Here is a 23,368-nt window from a genome sequence, read left to right as displayed (position 1 = left end):
ACCAAATTTACATTCTACCTGCTCATGCATCTTCTCTACTTACATCTTTTCAGGCATGAAAACCTCCCTTCAATTGAAAGTAATTACTTCCTTTTTTGATAGTGGCCATACCACTAATATGGCACTTAGCATATATAGCCCTGTAGTGGTAATTATTTTTAACACATTTTATAACCCCATGTAGATTATAAGCTACTAGAGGGCCAAGGACTTTGTTGTACATTTCTTTTTATTGCCAAAGTATCTTACATGTAGTTACTTGAATATTTATTGAATAAAGCAGAACAAGACAAAAGGAAGATAGGTTTCATATGCTGTCTTCTTCAGGCTTGATATCCCCAGTCCTTCAAATAATAAGAATCCTCCCTGGCATGAACAGAAGGCCCTTTGCCATCGTACTTATCTTTTCCTGCCCAATTTCCAGCTTATCAATATATTTCCTAAAATCTAGGACCCAGAATTAAACATAATATCCTAGATGTGGTCTGACCAGGGCAGAGTACAAGACTGACTTCCTATTTCTACTATTCTGCCATTTCTGATGCAGCCAGAAGTTAAATTCACCTTCTTAGCTGCCATAATATGTATCTTTTCATACAAACTGCTCTCTACCTCTCCCCATCATGTATTTGTGAAACCAATTTTATGAACCCAAGCATAAAAGTTTATATTTATTACTATTAATTTAAATTTTATCTTTGCATTCTGGTTCTTTAATCCATTATGTTAGCTCTCTCTCCCAGCACTGGTTCATCTGCAAATTTGATGTGATGCCATCTCTGCCCTTATTCGAGTCAGTGATAAAAATGTTAAACAACCTAAGACCAAGTACACATCCACCAGGGTTGTTCCACTGGACACCTTGCACTAAGGATACAAAGAACCAAAAGATAATAATCACTGTCCTCGATTCATTGTGTATTAGTAAGGACCAATGTGCTAGGCATCGAAGATATAAAGAAAAAAAATGAAAAATAATCTATGCTCTTGAGTTTATATTTTATTTTATATGCATTTTTTTGCTCTAAAATCTCAAGACTGAAGATCATCTAGGCTGTCCCCTATCAGGTACAATAATCTCTACAACATTGTTTTCAAGTCAACAGCAGAGAAAAGGCTGGCCTTGCCAATTCTTATTTTGTTTCTGCTATTTCTGCCAAGAAGAATGATCTTTTACTGGAAAGAACAAAATAAAAAACAGCTACTAGGAAGCTGACACCCAAGATTAATAGGCAAATAATAAGAAAGTGTTTAGTTCCCCTTCATGAATTCAATTAATCTGACCCAAATGAACTACATTTGCTGATGCTGAAAATTGGTGGATGCAATATCTGAGCCATTGGTGATACTGTAAAGATCATAGAGAACAGTAGAGGTGCTGTAGAACTGGAGAGAGGTAACTGTCTTGATTTATAAAAAAATAAAGAAGAGAACTGAATCTGCAGCCTATAGTCCAATGAACTCGACTTCAATTACCGGCAGAATTTTAGTACAGATTTTTAAAGCACCGTTTTGATTTAAAGAAGTGATCATTGTAGAGCAGGCAGACATTCAGGTTGGGCCAGACTAATCTGTCTTTTACTGACAGGTTTACTAATCTAGCCTAGGAGGATCCCATAGAGTTTAGCAAAGCATTAATAAAGTATTTCATGCTATTCTTATGGAGAGGATAAGGAAATGTGGACTATATGATAGTATAATTAGATAGGTTTGGAACTGATTTTATGACTAATCTCAGTAGTTTTGAATGGTTGTAGTTGAATGGCCCTGAGGTCCCCAGTAGAGTACCTCAGCGATCTGTGCTTGGCTCTATGATATTTATCAGTGATTTGGATAAAGGCATAGGGAGCATCCTTATAAAATTTGCAAGTGACACAAAGGTAGCAAGCATATAATAGATGATGTGGCAGTCACTTTTCATAAAAGATCATCATAAGGTAGGCCTTTGGGTTGAACATAATAGAATGACGTTTGATAAAGGAAAATATGAAGTCTTACATTTGGATTCAAGAAATCGGCTTCACAAGTACAGCATAAGGGAGGCGTGATTGAATTTCTTTTTTTCTGGAAAAGATCTGGGAGGTTTATGAAGTGTAAGTTCATTAGCAATCAGCAATGTGATAAAGAAGTCCAAAAAATTAGTGCAGTCTGGAGCTACATTAAGAGAGGAATCAATTCCAGGAATAAAGTGATTATCTTCCTATGCTCTGCCCTGGTCTGAAGGATTGTGTTCAGTTCTGGTGAGCCTCCAGAGGAGGGAAGGAGACCAAAATGGTACAGGGCCTTATACCATATGAAAGAAAACTGGATGGGGGCAGCTAGGTGGCGCAGTGGATAGAGCACCAGCCCTAGAGTCAGGAGTACCTGAGTTCAAATCCGGCCTCAGACACTTAACACTTACTGGCTGTGTGACCCTGGGCAAGTAACTTAACCCCAATTGCCTCACTAAAAAAAAAAAAAAAGAAAACTGGATGAAGCAACCTCAATTTAGCTTAGAAATTAGAATACTGGGGTGGGTGATGAGAAGGGGACTTGAGGTTATAGTCTTTAAGTATTTGGTAGGCTGTTGTGTGGAAATGGAACTAAACTTATTCTGCCGCAAGAGGAAAGAACCAGGAGTATTTGGTAGAATTAGCTAAAAGGGACAGTCAGGCTTTATGTAAGAAGAAACAACCTAAGGATGAGAGTGGAGTGGGCTTCCTCAGGGAGGGAGTGGGTTCCCCCTCACTGGAGATCTCCAGTCAAAGATTCATATGAACACTACAAGGATGATAGAGTAGCGAGTCTCTCTTGGATATATAGGCTGGACTAGAGATATCTTTTAACTCTGAAATGATGTTGTTCTGTGTTCTCTCCTGTGCTTGAAACACTCCCAATGGTAGAGATCTCTCAAACTTATGAATCATTCATTCAGCAAATATTTAGTAAGTTCCAGCACTCTACCAGCTAACCTATTTCAATTTTGGAAACCTTTAATGGTTAAAAAGTGCTTCTTGTGACTGCCTTAGATGCCATGCTTCTGAAGCTGCAATTACTAGTTATTCTGTCTTCTGTTCTGCCAGCCCCTTCAACCTATTTCAGGTCTAAGCAGTTTGTAATTTCTTTCTTTCTTTCTTTCTTTCTTTCTTTCTTTCTTTCTTTCTTTCTTTCTTTCTTTCTTTCTTTCTTTCTTTTTTTTTTGGGGGGGGGGCAGTGAGGGTTAAGTAACTTGCCCAGGGTCACATAGCTAGTAAGTGTCAAGTGTCTGAGGTTACATTTGAACTCAGGTCCTCCTGAGGGCTAGTGCTTTATCTACTGCGACACCTAGCTGCTCCCCTGTAATTTCTGGTTTTTGTTTGTTTTTTTGTTTTTTCTTGTGGGGCAATGGGGGTTAAGTGACTTGCCCAGGGTCACACAACTAGTAAGTGTCAAGTGTCTGAGCCCGGATTTGAACCCAGGTACTCCTGAATCCAGGGCCAGTGCTTTATCCACTGCGACACCTAGCCGCCCCCCCTGTAATTTCTTTTTAATGGCATTAGGATGCTAAGTGAATAATTGGGCATTGCTTTAATCAGCAAAGTCCCTTAACCAAAATAAATGTTTAGAAGTTATTCTGTCTTTAAGAAGTGCTATAAATTTAACAAATCATTTCTTTCATCTGGAATGCTCTTAAGTAACATTCTGTTAGCCCCCTAACTAGAACTTAGTGGAGTTTTCAAGGAATTAATGGTCTCTCTCATCCTCAAAAAAATCCATCACTTGACCTATCCGTCCTTGCTAGCTATCATCCCATGTCTTTCCTCCCTTTTGGAGCCACATTCCTTGAGAAGACTATCTCTAATTGGTACCTCCACTTTTGTTTCTTCTCACTCTCTTAACTCTTCATAGTCTAACTTCTGACCCTATCATTCCACTGAAATTGCTCTCTACAAGGTTATCAATCATCTCTTAATTGCCTCATCTAATGGCCTTTCAGTGCTCATTCTTCTTGATTTCTATTAAAATAGCCTTTGGCATTGTCAGTGATGCTCTTTTCCCCTCAGCACACTCTTCTCTCTAGGTTTTTGTGACACTGCCCTATCCCGATTCTCCTCATACCTGTATGATCTGCTTCTTCTCTGTCTCCTTCCCTAGGTCTTCATCCATATCACCCCTGCTAATCATGACTCTTCCCAGTGCTCTGTCCTGGACCTGTCTTTTCTCCCTTTGTACTGTTTTGCTTCGTGATCCCATTAGTTCTCATGGATTGAATTATTCACCTTTTACTTTAGACAGTGCCAAAAGACTCATAATGGAAAATGCTCTCCACATCTAGAAAAAGCACTATGGAGTCTGAATGCAGATTGAAGCATACTATTTTCACTTTTGTTGTTGTTTTGTTTGTTTCTTCCTCCTTGTGGTTTTTTCCTTTTGTTCTGATTGTAATGTATAACCTATATCAGATAGCTTGCTGGCTTTAGTGGGGAGGGGCAGGGAATGGAGGGAGGGAGGGAGAAAAATTTGGAACTCAAAATCTTACAAAAATGAATGTTGAAAACTATTTTTACAGGTAATTAAAAAAATAAAATACCATTTTTTTAAATGAGCTAAAGGGGCAGCTAGGTGGCACAGTGGATAGAGCACCGGCCCTGGAGTCAGGAGTACCTGAGTTCAAATCCGGCCTCAGACACTTAACACTAGCTGTGTGACCCTGGGCAAGTCACTTAACTCCAATTGCCTCGCCAAAAAAAAAAAAAAAAGAGGTAAAGAAGGGGGGAAAGTAATTATCTTTTATTCTAATGATTTGCAGATCTACTTATACAGTCCAAACTTCTCTCCCAACCTCAGGCCTTGCATCTTCAGCTACCTGTTGCACACGTCAAACTGGTTGTTCTGTAGATATGTTAAACTCAACATGTCCAAAACTTTTGCCCCAAGATCTCCCTTCTTCCTAATTTTCCTATTACTGTGGAGGCACCATCCTCCCAGTAACTCAGTAACCCAGGCTCATAAACTAGGTGTCATACTCAACTCCTCACTCTGACCCCCTCATATCCAGTCTGTTTCCAAGTTCTGTCCATTCTACCTTTGCATCATATATACCCCTTCTCTCCTCTGACTGCAACCACCCTGGTCCAGGTTTGTCACCTCCTGCCAGACTATAGCAATAGCCTGCTAGCTGATCTCCCTGTGTCAAGCTTTTCCCCATTCCAGACTATCCTCCACTGTCAAATTGATTTTCCAAAAGTGCCCATCTGACCATGTCACTCCCCTATTGAGTAAATTCCAGTGGATTTCTATCACCTCCAGGAGCAAATCTGCTGTGTGGCATTTATAGCCTTTCATAACCTGGCCCCTTTCTACTTCTCCAGTCTTCTTATACCTTACTGGTCTTCTGTGTATTATGTGATCCAAAATACATTGTGGGGAGGGGAAATGTCATTGAACAGAGTACACGGGTCTCATTGCGGCTCCTTCAACAAGATCTTCCATCTCCTTACTCTGCATTTTCACTGACTATCCCCCACACCTGGAATTCTCTCCCTCTTTATCTCCATCTCTTGGTTTCCTCCAAGTCCCAGCCAAAATCCCCCCTTCTAAGAGAAATCTTTCCCATTTCCTCTTTTTTGTTTGTTTGTTTGTTTGTTTTGCAGGGCAGTGAGGATTAAGTGACTTGCCCAGGGTCACACAGCTTAGTGTCAAGTGTCTGAGGTTGGATTTGAACTCAGGTCCTCCTGAATCCAGGGCTGGTGCCTTATCCACTGCACCACCTAGCAGCCCCCTCCCATTTTCTCTGAATGTTGGTGCCTCCCCTCAGTTGATGATCTCCATTTTATCCTGTATATGTGTTATTTTTCCATCATTTATTGTAGCTTGTCTCCAGCCTTTAGACTGTGATCTCCTTAGGGGCAGGTTTGTTTTTTTGGCCTTTCTTTGTATTCCCAGCACCTGGCAGAGTGCCAGGCACACACTAGGCACTTAATAAATGCTTGGTAACTGACTGTAGTAAAACAGCAAGAAAGCCATATGGGAATAAAAAAAGCAATCCATTGTTTTATATAATAATAAGCTTTTTTTTGCAATAGAAGAGGAATAAAAATAAAAAGGAAAGAAATAGAATTAAAAAAATTAAGCATTTATAGAGAACCTACTATGTAGAGTATGTGAAAAACACAGTGTTATGGGCCCGAGGTAGCTCAGAAGTTTTCTGGGGTAAATCAAAGAACCTTCTCCTTGAGAAACTAAACCAAAGGACAGGCACACCTAAAGAGATGAGCTACACCGAATTGGGACTGAGTTAGCTCCAGGACTACCACCCTTCATTTCAGTCTCCCTTGTGGAGATAAGATTAGGTGTGGCTGCTGCCTTTGTGGTATGAGGGGGAGAGAGATGGCTTGAGAGATCCAGAGCTGCCCCTCACCCAACTTCCTCCAGCCACCACCAGAGGGGGATGGTCCTCCCCCAATAAGGGAACTTTCCACAGTCAAATGGTTATGTGGTAAAAATTATGCTCCATATATCCAATTTTGAATCTCACAATTACCTCATAGGACCACCATCTGTCCTCTATAAAAGTATCTGCCTGTCTCCTGCTAAAGTAGATAGATATCTCAGAGAGCCAAGCCTCTTTGCCATGCCTTCTCCCCAGGAGAAGTCCAAGGACTTCTCTTGGTTTCCTTTCCCTAGCACCTAATAAACTATTATTTTACTCTAATTGGATTTGTGTACAAGAGGGTATAATTCTTTAAAGAGGAATTCCTAAGAACCCCTACCCCAAACCCCCATCAATTTCCCCTATAACACATAGCAAACAAAAACTATAACATACAAAGAACTGGCACAAATTTGTAAAGTCAGTGACATGGGGCTTAGGATAACTCAGAAGAAGTTTCCCCTGTGAGAAGCAAAAAAACAAAGATAACCAGATAACAGGACCAACATATCTAGGGACTATTAAAGTTTAGATTGGCCAACTAGATATCAGGACAGACACACATAAGAAGTAAGGGGAGATAAAATTCTACAGCAGAAAAGTCACATAGGTGTAGCTACTACCTGACAGGAGCTAGGAGACAACCCCAGTAGTCAGGACCATCAGTCAAAAAAAAAAAATCCCCTCAACTCTCAGGAATATGACAAGCATCCAAGCTTTCCCCACCCCCAAAAGGAACTTTCCACTTTCAGATGGACACCCCATGTATCCTCTATAAAAGCTTTTGCCTTCCTGTTCTAGGAGAAGGCTGTTTCTAAACCACCTTCTCCCTGGAAGTGAAGTCTTTGACTTCCCACTCAGTCACTTTCTCTAGTGCCAAATAAAAGCCCACTTTAATTCTAATTGCACTGTGTGTGAGAGTGCAATTCTTTTTTTTTTTTTTTTTTAGTGAGGCAATTGGGGTTAAGTGACTTGCCCAGGGTCACACAGCTAGTAAGTGTTAAGTGTCTGAGGCCGGATTTGAACTCAGGTACTCCTGACTCCAGGGCCGGTGCTCTATCCACTGCGCCATCTAGCTGCCCCAAGTGCAATTCTTTATTGAGGAATACTACCCCCCCCCAATCAAGATTTTACTCAAGTTCTCCAGGAAAAATACAGACAATACATTTTCAAATATGCATCCAATCTAGTAAAAGAACTACAAAACAAAACAGCTTTAAGGTACTATCATAGGGACATTCAGCTAGCAAAAAAATAATAATTGGGAAACCTAGTTTTGGAAAGGATACTGAGAAATAAATATACAAAGAAATTGCTAGTGGCACTATAATTTGGTTTAATCTTTGGGAAAATAATGACCATGTTAATTGACCTAGTCATTGTAATTTGGGGGAATGTGCTCCAAGGATGTAATTCAAAAAGAAAGGACCATTCAAATATTTTTATTCCAACTAATTAGAATCACAGAAGACTGCAAATGACTGAAAGGTCCCAGGGTAGCAACTAGCAAATAAGCATATCAACACAATGGAATATTTTGTTGCTATGGAAAATAACAAGTATGTAAACTTAAGTCATCACTGTATGAAAATATGTATATGAAATAAGTGAAAAAGGAATGCAACACAATTTATACACAGTGATCACAACTTTGTAAAAAGTAATGTATTAACAAAGATCAACAGAAACATTAGTGATATCACTAGAGTAGTACTCAAAATTAATACACATAAAAGAGATAAAAAATCATGTCAGTGACTGGTATCACAGATCAGTTTTTATTAAGATTTTTGCTTATTATTAAGAGTCAGGGGGCAGCTAGGTGGCACAGTGGATAGAGCACCGGCCCTGGAGTCAGGAGGACCTGAGTTCAAATCCAGCCTCAGACACTTAACACTTACTAGCTGTGTGACCCTGGGCAACTCACTTAACCCCAATTGCCTCACCAAAAAACAAACAAAAAAAAAAAAAGATTCAGCAATGTAGTTTTAAAATGTATACCATTTCAAAGATAATTGGCTTCACAGTAGCTTCAAAATGTTTCAAGTTTTATTTCTGGTTCAAGGAAAAGAAAACATTTGAAACAGTTTCTGGTTGAGATTTGATTCCTTGGCTACAATGAGACTTATGTGTAAAATGTTTATTTTAATTAAATACCATGTAGTCTAAAATATGTCTCTTGCTTTTCCTTTCCTGCAGTTGTAACACAGAATTCTGATATCCAAAGAAATGAGAAAAACATTGAGAAATTGTTATGGAAACATGAAGATATCAAAAATTGCATATCCATTGGGACTCTGTGTATGTCTGTTCATATATGTTGCATATGTAAAATGGCGGTGGGCCTTTGCTACCCAGAGAATCTTCAGCATAACCGAGACTGCTATAGGGACAAAAATAAATCAACAACTGGTGACAGCTAATCGTGCAGTCTTCTATGGAATTATGTTTGATGCTGGAAGCACTGGAACTCGAATACACATCTTTCAGTTCACTCAGACTGCAAAAGGTACGACCAAGATGAAAACACAGGCCTTATTTTCTTCATTCCTGTATATTTGATTTTTGTGTTTTTCATTTTTCATTATTCATACCACAATCCTCTATTGGCTAAGGACGTTTGGTTTTGTTTCATGTGGAGCTGTGATTTCTTCTATCAAGGGAATGCCTAGTGAGGAAACTCTCTCTACCAATATATATTAGCAGTCTTCTTCAACTTCTAGTCTTAGCTCTCTAAGGCATATCTCTATATGCCTAGGGCACTGGAGGTCAGTTGATCTGCCCAGGGCCTCACAGCTTTGTGTGGGACTCAGATCTCACTGACTTGGAGGCTGGCCCTCTATCTGCCTCACGATGGTCTGTTTCTGAGAGCATGTTGTCGGAATGAAACATTTCCCAAAATAGACCAAGGACCCTCCTGGCACATGGTTTCTGTGATTCCCCAGAGCATAGAGCTACACCAGAAAACTGATTGAGGATCTTTTCAGGATCAGAGAGAAGCGAAGACAATCATTTAACTTTTCTGGGTTCATAGGCTCACCTATAAAATGGGGCATTCAGTTCAGATGGTCTCTGAACTCCCAGGTTAAAAGTTACTGTTCAGGCTTCCATAAGATTTTGTGAAACATACAAGAATTAGATGGAGATTTAGGGATAGGGCTTTGGTTTGTTTCTTCCTAGAGGTTACTCCTACTCTTGGCTTCCCCACAGCTTCTTTTGAGAAGAAGAGTGGGAGCATCAAGTGTATATTATATTATGCTTTAGTGGTGTCATTTTAGCTATAACCACTTGCAGAACTTTTTTATTGAATTCTTCTGGTGGGGTGTCTTCAGCACAATACAGAAGACACTGATTAGTTTATCATCAAGTATTTGTTAAGGAGCAGTTATAATGCTGCTTTCTGTCTACAGAGAGTCATATGATACTGTTCTTTCCCTTGGGAATTTATATTCTGGCTGTAACTTTTTCACTACAATGAAGTGAGAACTTAGTCAAGAGCTCTTGATTCATGTACAACTCGAACATTTTGAAGGAAATGAAAAGAAATAGAATAACAAGGAAGATATGATTAGGGTAGTGAATTGTAGTATTAATAGGCTCTTAAGCATTCTTATTGAGATTCAGGAAGTATATTTAAATGGATAATTTCATTTTCTCTATTTCCCCTGTGATATTTTCTTAAATGGAAAAAAAAAAGTTATCTCCTTAAGCAAGGTGATGGACTGCAATTGGCTCGTATATACCTTGAGTTTGGTCTGGATGATCTCTAAAATTCTGTAAGTGTCTATATGTTTAAAATTGCATCTGCAGATTTCCTGACTCCTTAAGGACTCTGTAGCAAAAAAAAGAGAGTATTTTGAATTTGACAGCCCAACCATTCCAGAGAAAAAGTGAAGTCAAACTATGAATAAACCTGGCCATCTGAAAACAGAAGCTTTTACTGGTGGGCAAAACCACCTCCATCCCAGGGTGTGATGCATGGCTCTAAATATTGATTCTGAACATTGATGCACTGTATCCAGAGCTCTTTGTGCCTGCCTTGCTTTGCCTTGAATCTCAGACTCTGACCTTGACTTCCACTTATGACACCCACCTGCCGGTTCTCCTAATTTATGCAGTTCCTGAATTTGTCCATTAATTATACCAGAATGTAGATAATAACAGGTCAGGGAAGTCCTGAAAGAAGAGGCTAGGGTGGGGATGGTGGCTAATTAAGAAGATTATATATAGCAGGCACCAAAAGTCTAGTAGATCAGAGGTCTTGTCCAGAGATTCCAGCCAAGGCAGAGGGGAAAAATCAGGCAATAAAGGTTCAGGCAGGTGAGATGTCTGTGATCTTACGGGGATCACATACAGTAGATGTACAGTACAAGGTTAGAAGCTCTCTCCAGAATCTGGACAATAAGATGTCATAAGGATCATCTAGTAGCTTTGTGGTCTGAATAACAGGTATAGCTTAGTAGCCAGACTAGAGCTTGGTACTGAATAAATATCCTTCTAAGGTAGAGGTTCCTTACATGCTTCCTACTCTTCCAAGGCCAACACTGTTTTCAAAATATTAAAATAGTCCACAGGAGGAGACATGGTGGCATGCTTGAATGAGGTAGGGAGCCAGATAATTCCTGATATATTTGGATCCATTTTCAGAATGCCTACTGCTTCTTAACACACCACCACCACCTCTTCCAGTCTCCACTGCTGTATTTGCTATTTGCTGTTCTCTTTGTTCCTTTTTTTGGTTTTGTTTTCTGCCTCCTTTTGCTGCAATTTTCTCCCTTAATTAATTACATAATTATTAGCATATTTATGTGCCTTTAAATTTTTTTCTTGTCATATGAAATTTGTATCATTTAATATTTATTAAATTTTTCTTGTAATTTAGCATATTTTTGTACAGATCTTTGAACTGTCATGAATTATTATGGACAGGTTTTTTTTTTTTAATTCCAGTTTAGATAGTGATGGGTATAAAATTCATTTGGGTTGGAAGTTGGGAAGTTAGTTATAATATATATAGTAGCTCAAAAAAAAGCTTTGTCCGGTGATCCCACTATTGGATATATACTGCAATGAAGTCAAAGATAGAAATAAAGACTGTATATTAATAGCAGCACTATTTGTGGTAGCAAACATCTGGAAAGAAAGTAGTTGTCCGTCATTTGGTCAGTGGCTGAAAGAATTGTGAAGTATAAATGTAACGAAATGTTATTGCAAAGTAAGAAAGGATAAATGAGATTCAGAGAAACTTTGGAAAGATTTATATGAAAGAGTGAAATCAACAGAACCAAAAAAAAAAAAATAGAGAGTGACAAGACTAAAAAGTAAGCCAAACAATGAGTAAATAAGAAAAACAGTAGTCCCAGAGAACACATAATAAAACATATCTACAAGAGGAGAACATTTATATACATTTTCAAACACATTTCCCGTTTCAGGTGTTTTTGCTTAGTTGTGTTTTCTTTGTTACAAAAGAGGGGCCTAATTTCCTGAACTGACTGATGTAAAAAATTTAAAAGGCATGAATTAAAAAAAAAAAATCAAGCACTCTACAGAGCAATAGACACTTATATAAATGTTACCCCCCAAAAAAAACCAACTTGGTTTTCAAATAAAATTATCACAATCACTGTATTTAGAATTAGCTGTAAAAACTGGGGTTTAAGGAGGAGTAAGAAAATTTTAAGGCAAGGTTTTTTAATTTTATTTACTTGTTTATTTATTTATTTGTGCATGGAATGGAAGGAGGCCGTGGGATCTTTGAAAAAAAAATACTTTTCTTCCCAGAGTTTTTCCGCTTTCATCTAGCTATCCCAAGCATTTGTACTCAAGTTGTGACCTTTTTACTACCTATTTTCAACATGCTCATGAAATACGTGGTAACCTTCAAAATAAAAGGGCAATAAGAAAATTAAATGTAATGCAATAGAATCCCATAAAGCATCTGCCAAAGAAAGATTATGTTTGCTACTCTGTTCAGTTTTAGATTATACATAGCATGGTTCCTCTCTGTTGGCTAGATCATTAAATGGCAACTTTGTTGAAAGTAAAAGTACTTTGGGACAGAAATATTCTAAGATCCCAAAGAAGGAATAACACCATTATATCACATTTCAGGGTTATCTGGTTGAGCCAGATTGGAAAGGACAAATGTAGAGTAAAGATGATGAAACAAATATTTCCCCATGTATAAAGTTTTATAAGTTACACAACAGTTTGGGGTTAGTTCTTTGATATTTTTTTAACATCTACTATTTAAAAATTTATCATCAATACTAACAAATATCTTGACAAAATTTCATAGTGTTACCAGTCACCAAAAAAGATCTAATTTAAACAAACTTCATTTAAGAGTGATTTTTTTTTCCTTTTAACTTCTTTTTCCTCCTAGAAACTCCCACTTTGACCCATGAGACATTCAAAGCCCTGAAGCCAGGACTTTCTGCTTATGCCGATGATGTTGATAAGGTAACTTTACTTTCATTAAAGCACTGTATCTGAATTAAATTATTCTTCACACTATTTTCAAACCAGCCCCTCTTTCTAGGTATAGAAAGGTAGTAACTAAGGGAAAGCTAGGTGGCACAGTGGATAAAGCATCGGCCCTGAATTCAGGACTCCTTGAGTTCAAATCTGGCCTCAGATACTTGACACTTAACTAGCTGTGTGACCCTGGGCAAGTCACTTAACCCTCATTGCCCTGCAAAAAAAAAAAACAAAAACAAAACAGAAAGGTAGTAACTTCTTTTTTTCTTGGGGGAATAGAAGAGTTTGTAATCTTAGCTAGTAATAACTATTTAAAGAATGAGACTCCCTTTAGAAATAACAGCTTTGAGCTTTATAAATTATAAATATTTGATAAGATGTAGTAAATAACTTCTCCCCAAATGAGAGTTTATATTGAAGGATGAGTACAAAATTACAGAAAGCTACCGCTATATTTCTATTTGAGAATTAAAGCCTGTTTCTGTTTTACCTAGAGATTAATATTCCATTGGGGTTATAATGAACTGAAATAATATTATCAAACTAAGAATTATAGTGAATAGAGTGCTGGGCCTGGAGTCAGGAAAACCTGGATTCAAATCCAGTCTCAGATACATACCCAGCTGTTTGATCTTGAATAGTTATTTAACCTGTTTGCCTCAGTTTCCTCATCTGTAAAATGGGGATAATAACAGCACCTACCTCTCAGAGTTGTTATAAGGATCAAATGAGGCAATAAATGTTAGCTATTGTCATCATTATTGTTATTGTTATAAAATTCACCATGAGTTCCTTTTAAACTATTTAATAAAAGCACCCAGAGCTAAAAGAGGTCACATTGACTAACCCTCTCATTTTATATATGAGGAAACTGAGCTCTAGAGACATTAAGTGATTGGTCCAAAGTTGCTTAAGTCAGTTAGTTAGCAGAGCTAACATTAGGACCCAAGTTTCGGAACTCCCAATCCAGTGCTATTTCTTTTATGTGACAAGATTTTTCCAAGTCATCTCAAGCCATAAAATAAGGGATTATTTTGGAGGTACTTGGATTGTGGTCCCAAACATAGTACCACAGGCTTGTTTCAGGATTGCTAACATAGACTTGGAACTGGCAGGGAGGCAGAGGTCATTTAATCTGCTACCTCACCTCTCATTTTACAGTTGAAAAGCAGATACAAAATGATTTGGTCAACATTACTCAGGCATGGGCCATAAATATAGTGATATCATGTAAGAATTAAGTTGTATAGCCATATTATTGCTGGTTAGTTGATAGAGAATAGAATTCAATTCAGTTTTATTGGGAAACAGCTTAGGGAAATGGCAGTGATTTGTGACTAACTGAGCTATGTGGTGGTTAGGTACTGGTAAAATATTGAAAAGACTTCTTTGACCCATGGATTTGTAAATCAGTAATGATAGTTATGTGATGGTGTGCAGTTATATACTACTACCATTTTATTTTCTTTTCTTTTTTACCAATTCCTTCCCCCTCTTCCCCTCCCCTCCATAAGCTTTTTTCTTGTTTCCTTCATGTGAACAACCTCTCCCCAGACCATCTCTCCCCTTCCCCCTCCCCCAGTCTATTTCTCCTACACCTCAACCCTATTTTAAGGATGTCATTACTACCATTTTCTTTTAACATTTCCCAGCATGAGTTGAATTCTATTCTGTTTCTTTCAATCAACAAACATCTATCAAGTGCCTTCTATGTTTTGATCATTGTGCTGGGCACTGAAGATCTAAAAGCAAAACAACGCCTGTCTTTAGGGAACTTACATCCTAATGGTAGAGATACTATACATTTTGTATAACTTTATACAAACCTATAAAAAACAGATACAGGGGAATATTGTGGAAGTCAGCACTGGCAAAGGAGAGCAGGGGAGGATCAGGAAAGGTCTTATGCAAAAAAAGTGGCATTTGAGCGGAGTCTTAAAGAAAAGTTCATTTTTCTAGCTTGAAAATGTCACTATCATATTTTGCTTTTAAATTCTCAGAGTACTCAGGGAATACAAGAACTACTGGATGTTGCTAAAGAAGAAATTCCTTTTGATCTGTGGAAGGTCACACCTTTGGTTCTTAAGGCAACAGCTGGTTTGCGACTGTTACCAGGTGAAAAGGCTCAAAAGTTGTTACAGAAGGTAATCATGTCTAGTTTCCTTTTGAGATAAGATAGAATTTTTGTTGATTAGGTATTTTTAAATTAAATGTGTGTTTTTTAAAATTAATTTGCTATTGCTATTGACATCAGTTTTGGGTAAGCATTTATCAATTTATCACTATTCTACCAGTAAAGGATCAACCACATGTTTCCTTAACTTCTCATGGTCTCAGGCCACATGGTAGAGAAAGCAGGAAGAGAGCTTCAGCATGCCAGTTAGCAAGAGCAGGAGAAAAGCTCCAAAAGACCCATGCTGTCTCCTAGAGGTACCTCAGAGACCATTTTTCATGGTGCCCTCCAAGGGCTTTTTTTTAATCCTCTTTTAATAGATGCATCATTACACATTGATCAAAACTAATTGGTTAGTATGATTTAATTCCATTGGTTGACATGACTTGAAAGTGGTCTTCATTAAAATGAACTCTAGAGATGACATTAGGGAAAAGAATGCAAAAGACCCTCACTGAAGTTGCTTAAGGCAAAGTCCATTATCTAGGTGTGGTTTAACCCCTTCTAGACATTTGTTCCTTTAGGTTTGTCCCAGATGAGATTTGATAAAGTTTCTCTAGGAGAACTGAACTTAGGGGGTGGGGGGGAGAAAAAAGACTGAAAAAGTGATTCTTTTTTTTTTTTTTTTTTAGTGAGGCAGTTGGGGTTAAGTGACTTGCTCAGGGTCACACAGCTAGTAAGTGTTAAGTGTCCAAGGCCGGATTTGAACTCAGGTACTCCTGACTCCAGGGCCGGTGCTCTATCCACTGAGCCACCTAGCTGCCCCAAGTGATTCATTATTAATAATTATTTTCTCACAAATGTATTATTTGAAACTTAATATTGAACATCAGTACAATCAAATGAACTTGCTTAATAACTATTTACACTTTAATTTCAGTTTATAAAGTAAAGAACTTTTTTCTCACCATCATCACCCCCTCTAAATCCATATCGTGAGAAACCCCAATTAAAAATTTCTGGGATTCAATGTTGGAGAAGTATCAAAGGCCTTTATTTATACATTCACTCGAGAATGGGCCAGCTCCCTAATGGAGATGGGACTCAAAGCCGACTGGCTCCACCCTTCTTCCTCAGTTAGAATCTCCAAGCCAAGACACTGGCACCCAATGCTAGCCAGTTGGAATGCAGTATAGTCAAAGGGACAGCCCTCTAAACTCATCACCCACGTAACCAGCCTTAGGTCTCTTTCATCATGTGATCCTGATTCCTGGGGAGGGGGGGTAGAAAGGAGCCATTAGTAAGCACCCATCTCCCAGCTGAAATTTACCTCCCAGATATTAATTGTCCCCCAGACAATTTCAACCAGCTTTTGAGGAGTGGCCCATATTTTCCCCCACACAACTGTGATGTTTAAAATCTAAATTGTGGTCACCTTAAATCAGAGGCTTCAGCTCCAGTCTAGCCTAGAGTTCCAGTCTGGTTGGGTTCTTCCTGAAGTCCTCCTCCACGAGCCTGCTTTAATCAGGAACACCCTTTTCCAGCCTGTTTTAATCAGCAATCCTCTCCAAGCTGTTTGTGGAAGCTTTTTTATACATCTGGAACAGAGGCGGTCCTTACACCCTGCTTCAAGGTGATTGGTTGGCGTCATCCAAATCCATTGTCTTTGAAGGTGTTCTCAAGTTGAGTTCATAGTCTAGTTTCTGAGAATTATACCTTCTTAAGGGATAGCCAGGTGTGATCACAATCCAATTAACTTGATACAATCCAATTAACTTGAAGTAGGCTTAATCAGCAGTCAATCACTCTCACTTGATTCAATCAGTCTTGATTAATCTCCAGGTGGGTCTTTGAGTATCTGCTAAATCCCATTATTTCATCACACATCAAATCCTTTTTCCATTAGCATTCACTTTCTTCTTACATGGTCCTGGTTCATATGTATTGTATTTTTCTAGTTTTGCTTTTTTTCACCTTGTATTATTCCACAAGGTCAGATTTCTTTTTATTCTTTGTACTTGTCGGTATTAATGGCCATTGCAATATTCCATAATATTAGTGTACCATAGTTTATTTAAGTATTCTCCAGTTTTTGGATTCACAGTTTCAATTACATAGAATCATAGGCTTAGAGATTATAATGCTGCTGGGAAAAAATCTTTGAACAGATTAGAAGAGAAGGTAATAACTTGTACTATAACAAGTATATTTAAAAGAGATTTTGTAACCAAACAAGTGATAGACATAAAAGACAAAATAGACAATTTTGATTACTTACAGTTAAAAAGCTTTTGCACAAATAATGCAGATAGGATTAAGAGAAATTTTGGGGGAAGAGGAGGTTAGGGAATATTTGCACCAAATACTACGAAGTTTGATCTTAAGAAAATACAGCAAATTGATAAAAGTATCCATTCTTCCATAGATAAGTGATCAAAGGATGTGAAGTTTCAAAAGGAGAAATGCGGTGTCTGAAAACATACTCCAAATCATTAATATTAAGTGAAAATTAAAGAAAGTCTGAGGCTTCACCCTATCCTCTGAAAATTGAGCAAGATTTCCAAACACAGAAACAATCTTAGAGGGATTGTGGTAAAAGAGGCATATAGATTGATACTCTATTGTGGAAGCTGTGCATTGGCTCAACTATTCTAGAAAACAATTAAAAATTGGCAACAAAAGTTGTTAAAATTGTTCATATCCCTTGACCCATTCATTAATCCATCACTGGGTGTATATTCCAAGGAGGTCAGAAACAAAAACTTCAGTCACTGAACGAGCATCTTATTATTAAATGTTTTCTATGTGTCAGGCACGTGGGTACTGGGAATACAAAGACAAAAATAAAACAGGCCTTGATTTCAAGGCATATACGTTGTATAAAGAAAGAAAGTAGGGGAAATGACCCTTCTTATTTTTTTTTTAATTTTACATATAAGGTATTTTATTTTTTCTGTTACATGTAAAGATAGTTCTCAACTTTTGTTTATACAAGCTTTACAATTTCAGATTTTTCTTCCTCCCCCCTCCCCTAGACAGCAGGTAATCTGATATAGATTTTATATATATAGATAGATAGATATAGATATAGATATATACACACACATATATATACACATAATAACATTAATCCTATTTCTGCATTAGTCCTGTTATAAGAGAAAAAATCAGAGCAATGATGAAAAACCTCAAAATAGAAAAAAAAAACAGCACCAAAAACAAAAGAAATAGTATGGTTCATTCAGCATCTATACTCCACAGTTTTTTTTTTTCCCTTGGATTTGGAGATCCTTTTCTATCATGAGTTCCCTGGAACTCTTCTGTACATTGGTGAGAAGAATATAGTCCATCACAGTAGATCAACACTCAAATGTTGATGATACTGTGTTCTGCTCATCTCACTCATCATCAGCTCACGTAGGACCCTCCAGGTTTCTCTGAACTCCTCCTGCTCATCAGGAAATGACCCTTCTTAAGAAGTATCTCCTATTAACATAGAAACATTGAATCAAAGGGTTTGCTGATTGTTTTCAACAATTACACTACCGGCTCTTAAATATTTATTTAGTCAACCTTGTTTTCAGGTAAGAGTATATATACATAGCTTTTTAAAAAATAGATTCTATTTTTAAGGACTTCTGTATAGATTTCATATTATTCCTCAGTAATTTCTTCCAAGACATAATAATCTCAGTTCTTAAACTAACTTAACATCCCTTACGTTTGAGTTTAAGCCAAGTTTGGTCACTATGAACATGGGATGAGCAGTTTGTCATTATTCATGGTGTAACAGTCCTAGGTTTAAGGAGTCATTCAGCCACTCATTTTCTTTTTTTCTTTTTTTCTTTTGTGGGGCAATGAGGGTTAAGTAACTTGCCCAGGGTCACACAGCTAGTAGGTGTCAAGTGTCTGAGGCTGGATTTGAACTCCGGTCCTCCTGAATCCAGGACCAGTGCTTTATCTAATGCATCACCTAGCTGTCCCCTGCCATTCATTTTCCAAGCTAAATAATCCTCCCCATTCCTTTTACTTTTTTGTCATTTGCTTGCTCAAAGACAGATTTCAATTTAAATTTTTAATGGGTTCCTCTTCCCTCCACCCCCACCAAACATAGTACCACAGGCTTGTTTCAAAAAAAAAGAATGTAACATACATCTGGAAATCTTACTTTGATCCATGAAACCTGACACAACAGTGCTGTTTAGCTCGGTAGAATTAGGTGACTGTATTGAGACCTGTGTGCCCTCTTACAGGTTTCCTGGGTAGTTTTCTAGTTGACAGTTATTCATTGATCATCTAGCTATGGAAGAATATATAACCTTTGAGTATAAGAGTTATTTCAGATACATTATCCTATATAGCAAATGATTGGTGCTTAGAAAACACGATTCAGAGTTTTCTAAATACATTTGGGGAGTTAAAATCCAGTAAGTGAAATGGTCTTAGCAATTCACATGTCAGCATGTGAAACTAGTGTATCCACCAATACCAAAACTTGAATTTTAAGTAACTGTAAACCCAAATTTTACAATAAACCTAAACATGTGGTAAGCCTTCCACTATATTCAAGCAAATAAACAAAAAGTTTACTTTGTGTCTCTTTCTGAAGTTCTGCTTGGCTTTCTTTGCTTTTTATGTATAATGTACAAAATATGCAGATATACATATGTACACATGTATATACACATACGTGTACATATACATAAACACAGAGATTGAGAGTCCTTCCATTTCATTTTTGTGGCTTATGTTTCTTGGTTCTCCTATATATATGACCTGTTCTTTCTCAGTCTCCTTTGCTGGACCTTCATCCAGATTGTGCCCACTCAACTTGGGTGGTGCCCACAGCTCATTCCTATACTCTCTTTCTCCCTTCATGCCATTTCATGTGGTAATCTCATGAGCTCATTTAGTTTCAATGAACATCTCTAGGGGGCAGCTAGGTGGCACAGTGGATAAAGCACCAGCCCTTGATTCAAGAGGACTTCAGTTCAAATGTGACCTCAGACACTTGACACTTATTAGCTGTGTGACCCTGGGCAAGTCACTTAACCCTCATTGCACAGCCAAAAAAAAAAAATTAACATCTCTATGCTCATGATTCTCAAATCTACTTGTCATTCAAAATTTCTCTGCTGACCTCCAGTCTCACATCTCTAACTCTTTATTGGACATCTTGAACTGGATGTCCCATAGACATCTTAAACTCAAATATCCAAAATTTAACTCATTGTCACCCCCCCCCCAATTCTCCCCTCTTCCCAACTTTCCTATTAATGTGAAGAGTACCACCATCCTCCCTGTCACCCAGGCTCAAAACCTAGGCATCATCTTTAACTTGCTTTCTCTAATCACCCCACCCCCAGCCTATATTTGGTCTATTTCCAAGTTTTGTCAATTCTACCTTCATAACATCTATCATAGTTTCTCTTTTTTTCTCCTTTGACACTGCCACCACTCTGGTCCAGGCTCTCATCACCTCATAACTGGACTATTGGAATGGCCTGATTGATCTTCCTGCCTCACCTGCCCAAATTCTCAGTTGTCAAATTGATTTTCCTGAAGTACAAATTTGATGCCCCCGCCCCCCATTCAGTAAACCCCAGTGTCACTCCCTGCCCTTCAGTAAACTGTGGTGCCTCTATTATTAAAGATAAAATCCTTTGATATTCAAAACCCTACATAACTTGGCCCCATCTTCCCTTCTCAGTCTTATATTTTGCTCCTCTTCTCCACCCCCCCCACTCCCCCCACATACCATTCAATGATACTGGACCCTCTTCCAACTCTACATTTTTACTGACTGTCCCCCATGCCTGCAGTTCTTCCTTTCCTCATCTCTGCCTCCTCACTTCCCTGACTTCTTTCTTTTCACAATCCCCCTTAATGCTAGTGCCTTCCTGTGGTTGATTATCCCCAATTTATCCTGTATATATCTTGTTTGTTCATAGTTGTTTACTTGCTGTCTTCCCTATTAGACTGGTAGCTCCATGAGAGCAGGGAATGTTTTGTTTTATTTTGCCTTTCTTTGTATCTTCAGCACAGTGCCTGAAACACTGTAAGTTCTCATTTAATAACTGCTTATTGACTGAATAAATGACTTTCTATATTTCCTTGTCTCCCTCCACATTTTTATGTTGTTTTAAAATGCCGTAATTTAGCCATTCTCCAATTTTTGCACATATAGGTCATTTCTAATTTTTTGCTGTTATAAATGAATCAGATATAGATATTTTTGTACAGATAGGTCTTTTCTTCCTTTTCATAATATTTTTAGGTCAAAATCCTTGCAATGGAATTCCTGAGTCAAAGGGTATGAACAGTTTTTAAATGCATTTTATATATACTCTTATTGAGCCAGTCTCAAAAACAAGTCCCCCATGACACAGGGAGCTTGCTTTCAAGGCAGACTTTTTAACTGTTATAAATTGCTTTGGAATGCTCAAAGGAGCATTCCTACCACTCAGACTACCACTAAGAAGCCACTGGTGAGAGGCCCTGCCCCTGAGTCATGCCAGGAATTCCTGTTAAATTCTCCAGAACCATAGTGTTAGTGATCTAGAGCTGGAGGCTCCTCCCCAGGGTTTCCATCCCCTGCAGCTTTAGGGAAAAAGTATGTACATTTGAGTACCCTTGGAGGCATGGCTACTATCTAGAACTGGCCCTAAGAGAACATGAAAGTCAAATTCTATAATGTATGTAAAATAGTTTATAACTCTGAAGTACTAAATAAACCTCAGCTTTATTAATAATTAAACCTCCTGTTATTTACTTTTTAAATTTTTTCCAGTAAACAAGTATTTTTAATTAATTGTTCCTTTCCACTACTTCCTATTAAGCAATTTTTTTAAAAAAATTTTTTTTTTTTGCAAGGCAGTGGGGGTTAAGTAACTTGCCCAGGGTCACACAACTAGTAAGTGTCAAATGTCTGAGGTCGGATTTGAACTCAGGTACTCCTGAATCCAGGGCCAGTGTTTTATCCACTGTGCCACCTAGCTGCCCTCCTATTAAGCAATTTTTAAACCCCAAAATACCAATCCCTCAATACATCTCTACAGCAAAAAAAATTCTTTTACTAACCTTTTTTAAAATGAAAATGTATCCCTCTGTGTATATCTCTCTGTCAAGAGATGAGTGGTATGCTTCATTATTATTATTTTGGACTTGTGATTTATCATGGAGTTGATCAGAGTTCTAAAGTCTTTCAAAGTTCTTTTTCTATAATGTTATCATTGTATAAATTGTTCTCATTTTCTTTTTACTTTCCATCCATTCAGAAAGGTTTTTCCAGTTTGAAATTATCCCTTTCATCATTTCTTGTGGAACAATAATATTCTACTACATTCACATACCACAGTTTGTTTAGCTATTCCCCAAAAAGAAAACACCTCCTGGGGCACCTAGGTGGTGAGTGCATGAAGCACTGGCCCTGGATTCAGGAGGACCCAAGTTCAAATCCTCCCTCAGACACTTGACACTAGCTGTATGACCCTGAGCAAGTCACTTAACCTTCATTGCCCCACCAGAAAGAAAGAAAGAAAGAAAGAAAGAAAGAAAGAAAGAAAGAAAGAAAGAAAGAAAGAAAGAAAGAAAGAAAGAAAGAAAGAAAGAAAATACCTCCTTGGTTTTGAGAATTTTGGTTACCCTGAAAAGAGCTGTTGTAAATGTTTTTTGTATGTATAGATCCTTTTTCTCTTTTATTTCTTTGTAGGTATAGGTCTAATAGTACTATAACCGTGTTAAAGTATATGCAACTTGATAACCTTGTGAACATACTTCCAAATTCCTTTCCCAAGTGATTAAACCTATTCATGGTTTTATCATTAGTGTACTAGTACACTGTGTTTTCTTACAGCCCCTCCAATATTTGTTATTTCTTCTTTTTTCAACTTTGACAGGCTTATTTATATGATCTAGAACCTCAAAGTTGCTTTAATGTGCATTTCTCTAATTATAAGTGACTTTTTCATATGATTGTTGATAGCTTAGGTTTTTTTCCTCCTTTGGAAACTATTTTTTCATATCCTTTAACTATCTGTCTATTGAGGAATAGCTCAGTCTTATCAATTTGAGTCAGTTCTTTCTATGTCTTAGAAACAAGACCCTCATAAGAGAAACTTGTTGCAAAGATTTTTTTTCCCAATTACCTTTGTCCTTTCTAGTTTTTATTAGATTAGATTAGCTGGTACAAAAAAATTTAATTTTGTATAATCAGGATTGCCCACTTTATCTCATGTAATATTTTCTATCACTTGTTTAGTCATGAACTTTTCCAATCTCCACAGATCTGAAAATTAATTCCTTCCTTGTACCTACAGTTTGTTTAGGACATGACTTTTATATCTAGGGCATATCTCCATTTGGAGCTTTTCTTGGTGTGT

The 23,368-nt window shown here is 37.6% G+C and overlaps 1 protein-coding gene across 4 annotated transcripts in view; it reads left to right on the top strand.

Moving 5' to 3' along the window:
- The window catches only part of ENTPD6 (ectonucleoside triphosphate diphosphohydrolase 6), a 68,523-nt gene that overhangs the window by 18,041 nt on the left and 27,114 nt on the right, over positions 1 to 23,368 (top strand). For all 4 annotated transcript variants that reach the window (XM_043989724.1, XM_043989722.1, XM_043989719.1 and 1 more), the window contains exons 2-4: positions 8,591 to 8,900; positions 12,780 to 12,856; positions 14,875 to 15,018. In XM_043989724.1, the coding sequence (XP_043845659.1) occupies positions 8,621 to 8,900; positions 12,780 to 12,856; positions 14,875 to 15,018 (501 nt within the window). In that variant the 5' untranslated portion in view covers positions 8,591 to 8,620. The remainder of the gene's footprint in view (positions 1 to 8,590; positions 8,901 to 12,779; positions 12,857 to 14,874; positions 15,019 to 23,368) is intronic.

The sequence above is a fragment of the Dromiciops gliroides genome, chromosome 2, assembly GCF_019393635.1.
Source record: "Dromiciops gliroides isolate mDroGli1 chromosome 2, mDroGli1.pri, whole genome shotgun sequence".
Taxonomy (NCBI): Eukaryota; Metazoa; Chordata; class Mammalia; order Microbiotheria; family Microbiotheriidae; genus Dromiciops; species Dromiciops gliroides.
Note: the sequence above shows the minus strand (reverse complement) of the source record. Positions and strands in the feature narration are given on the sequence as shown.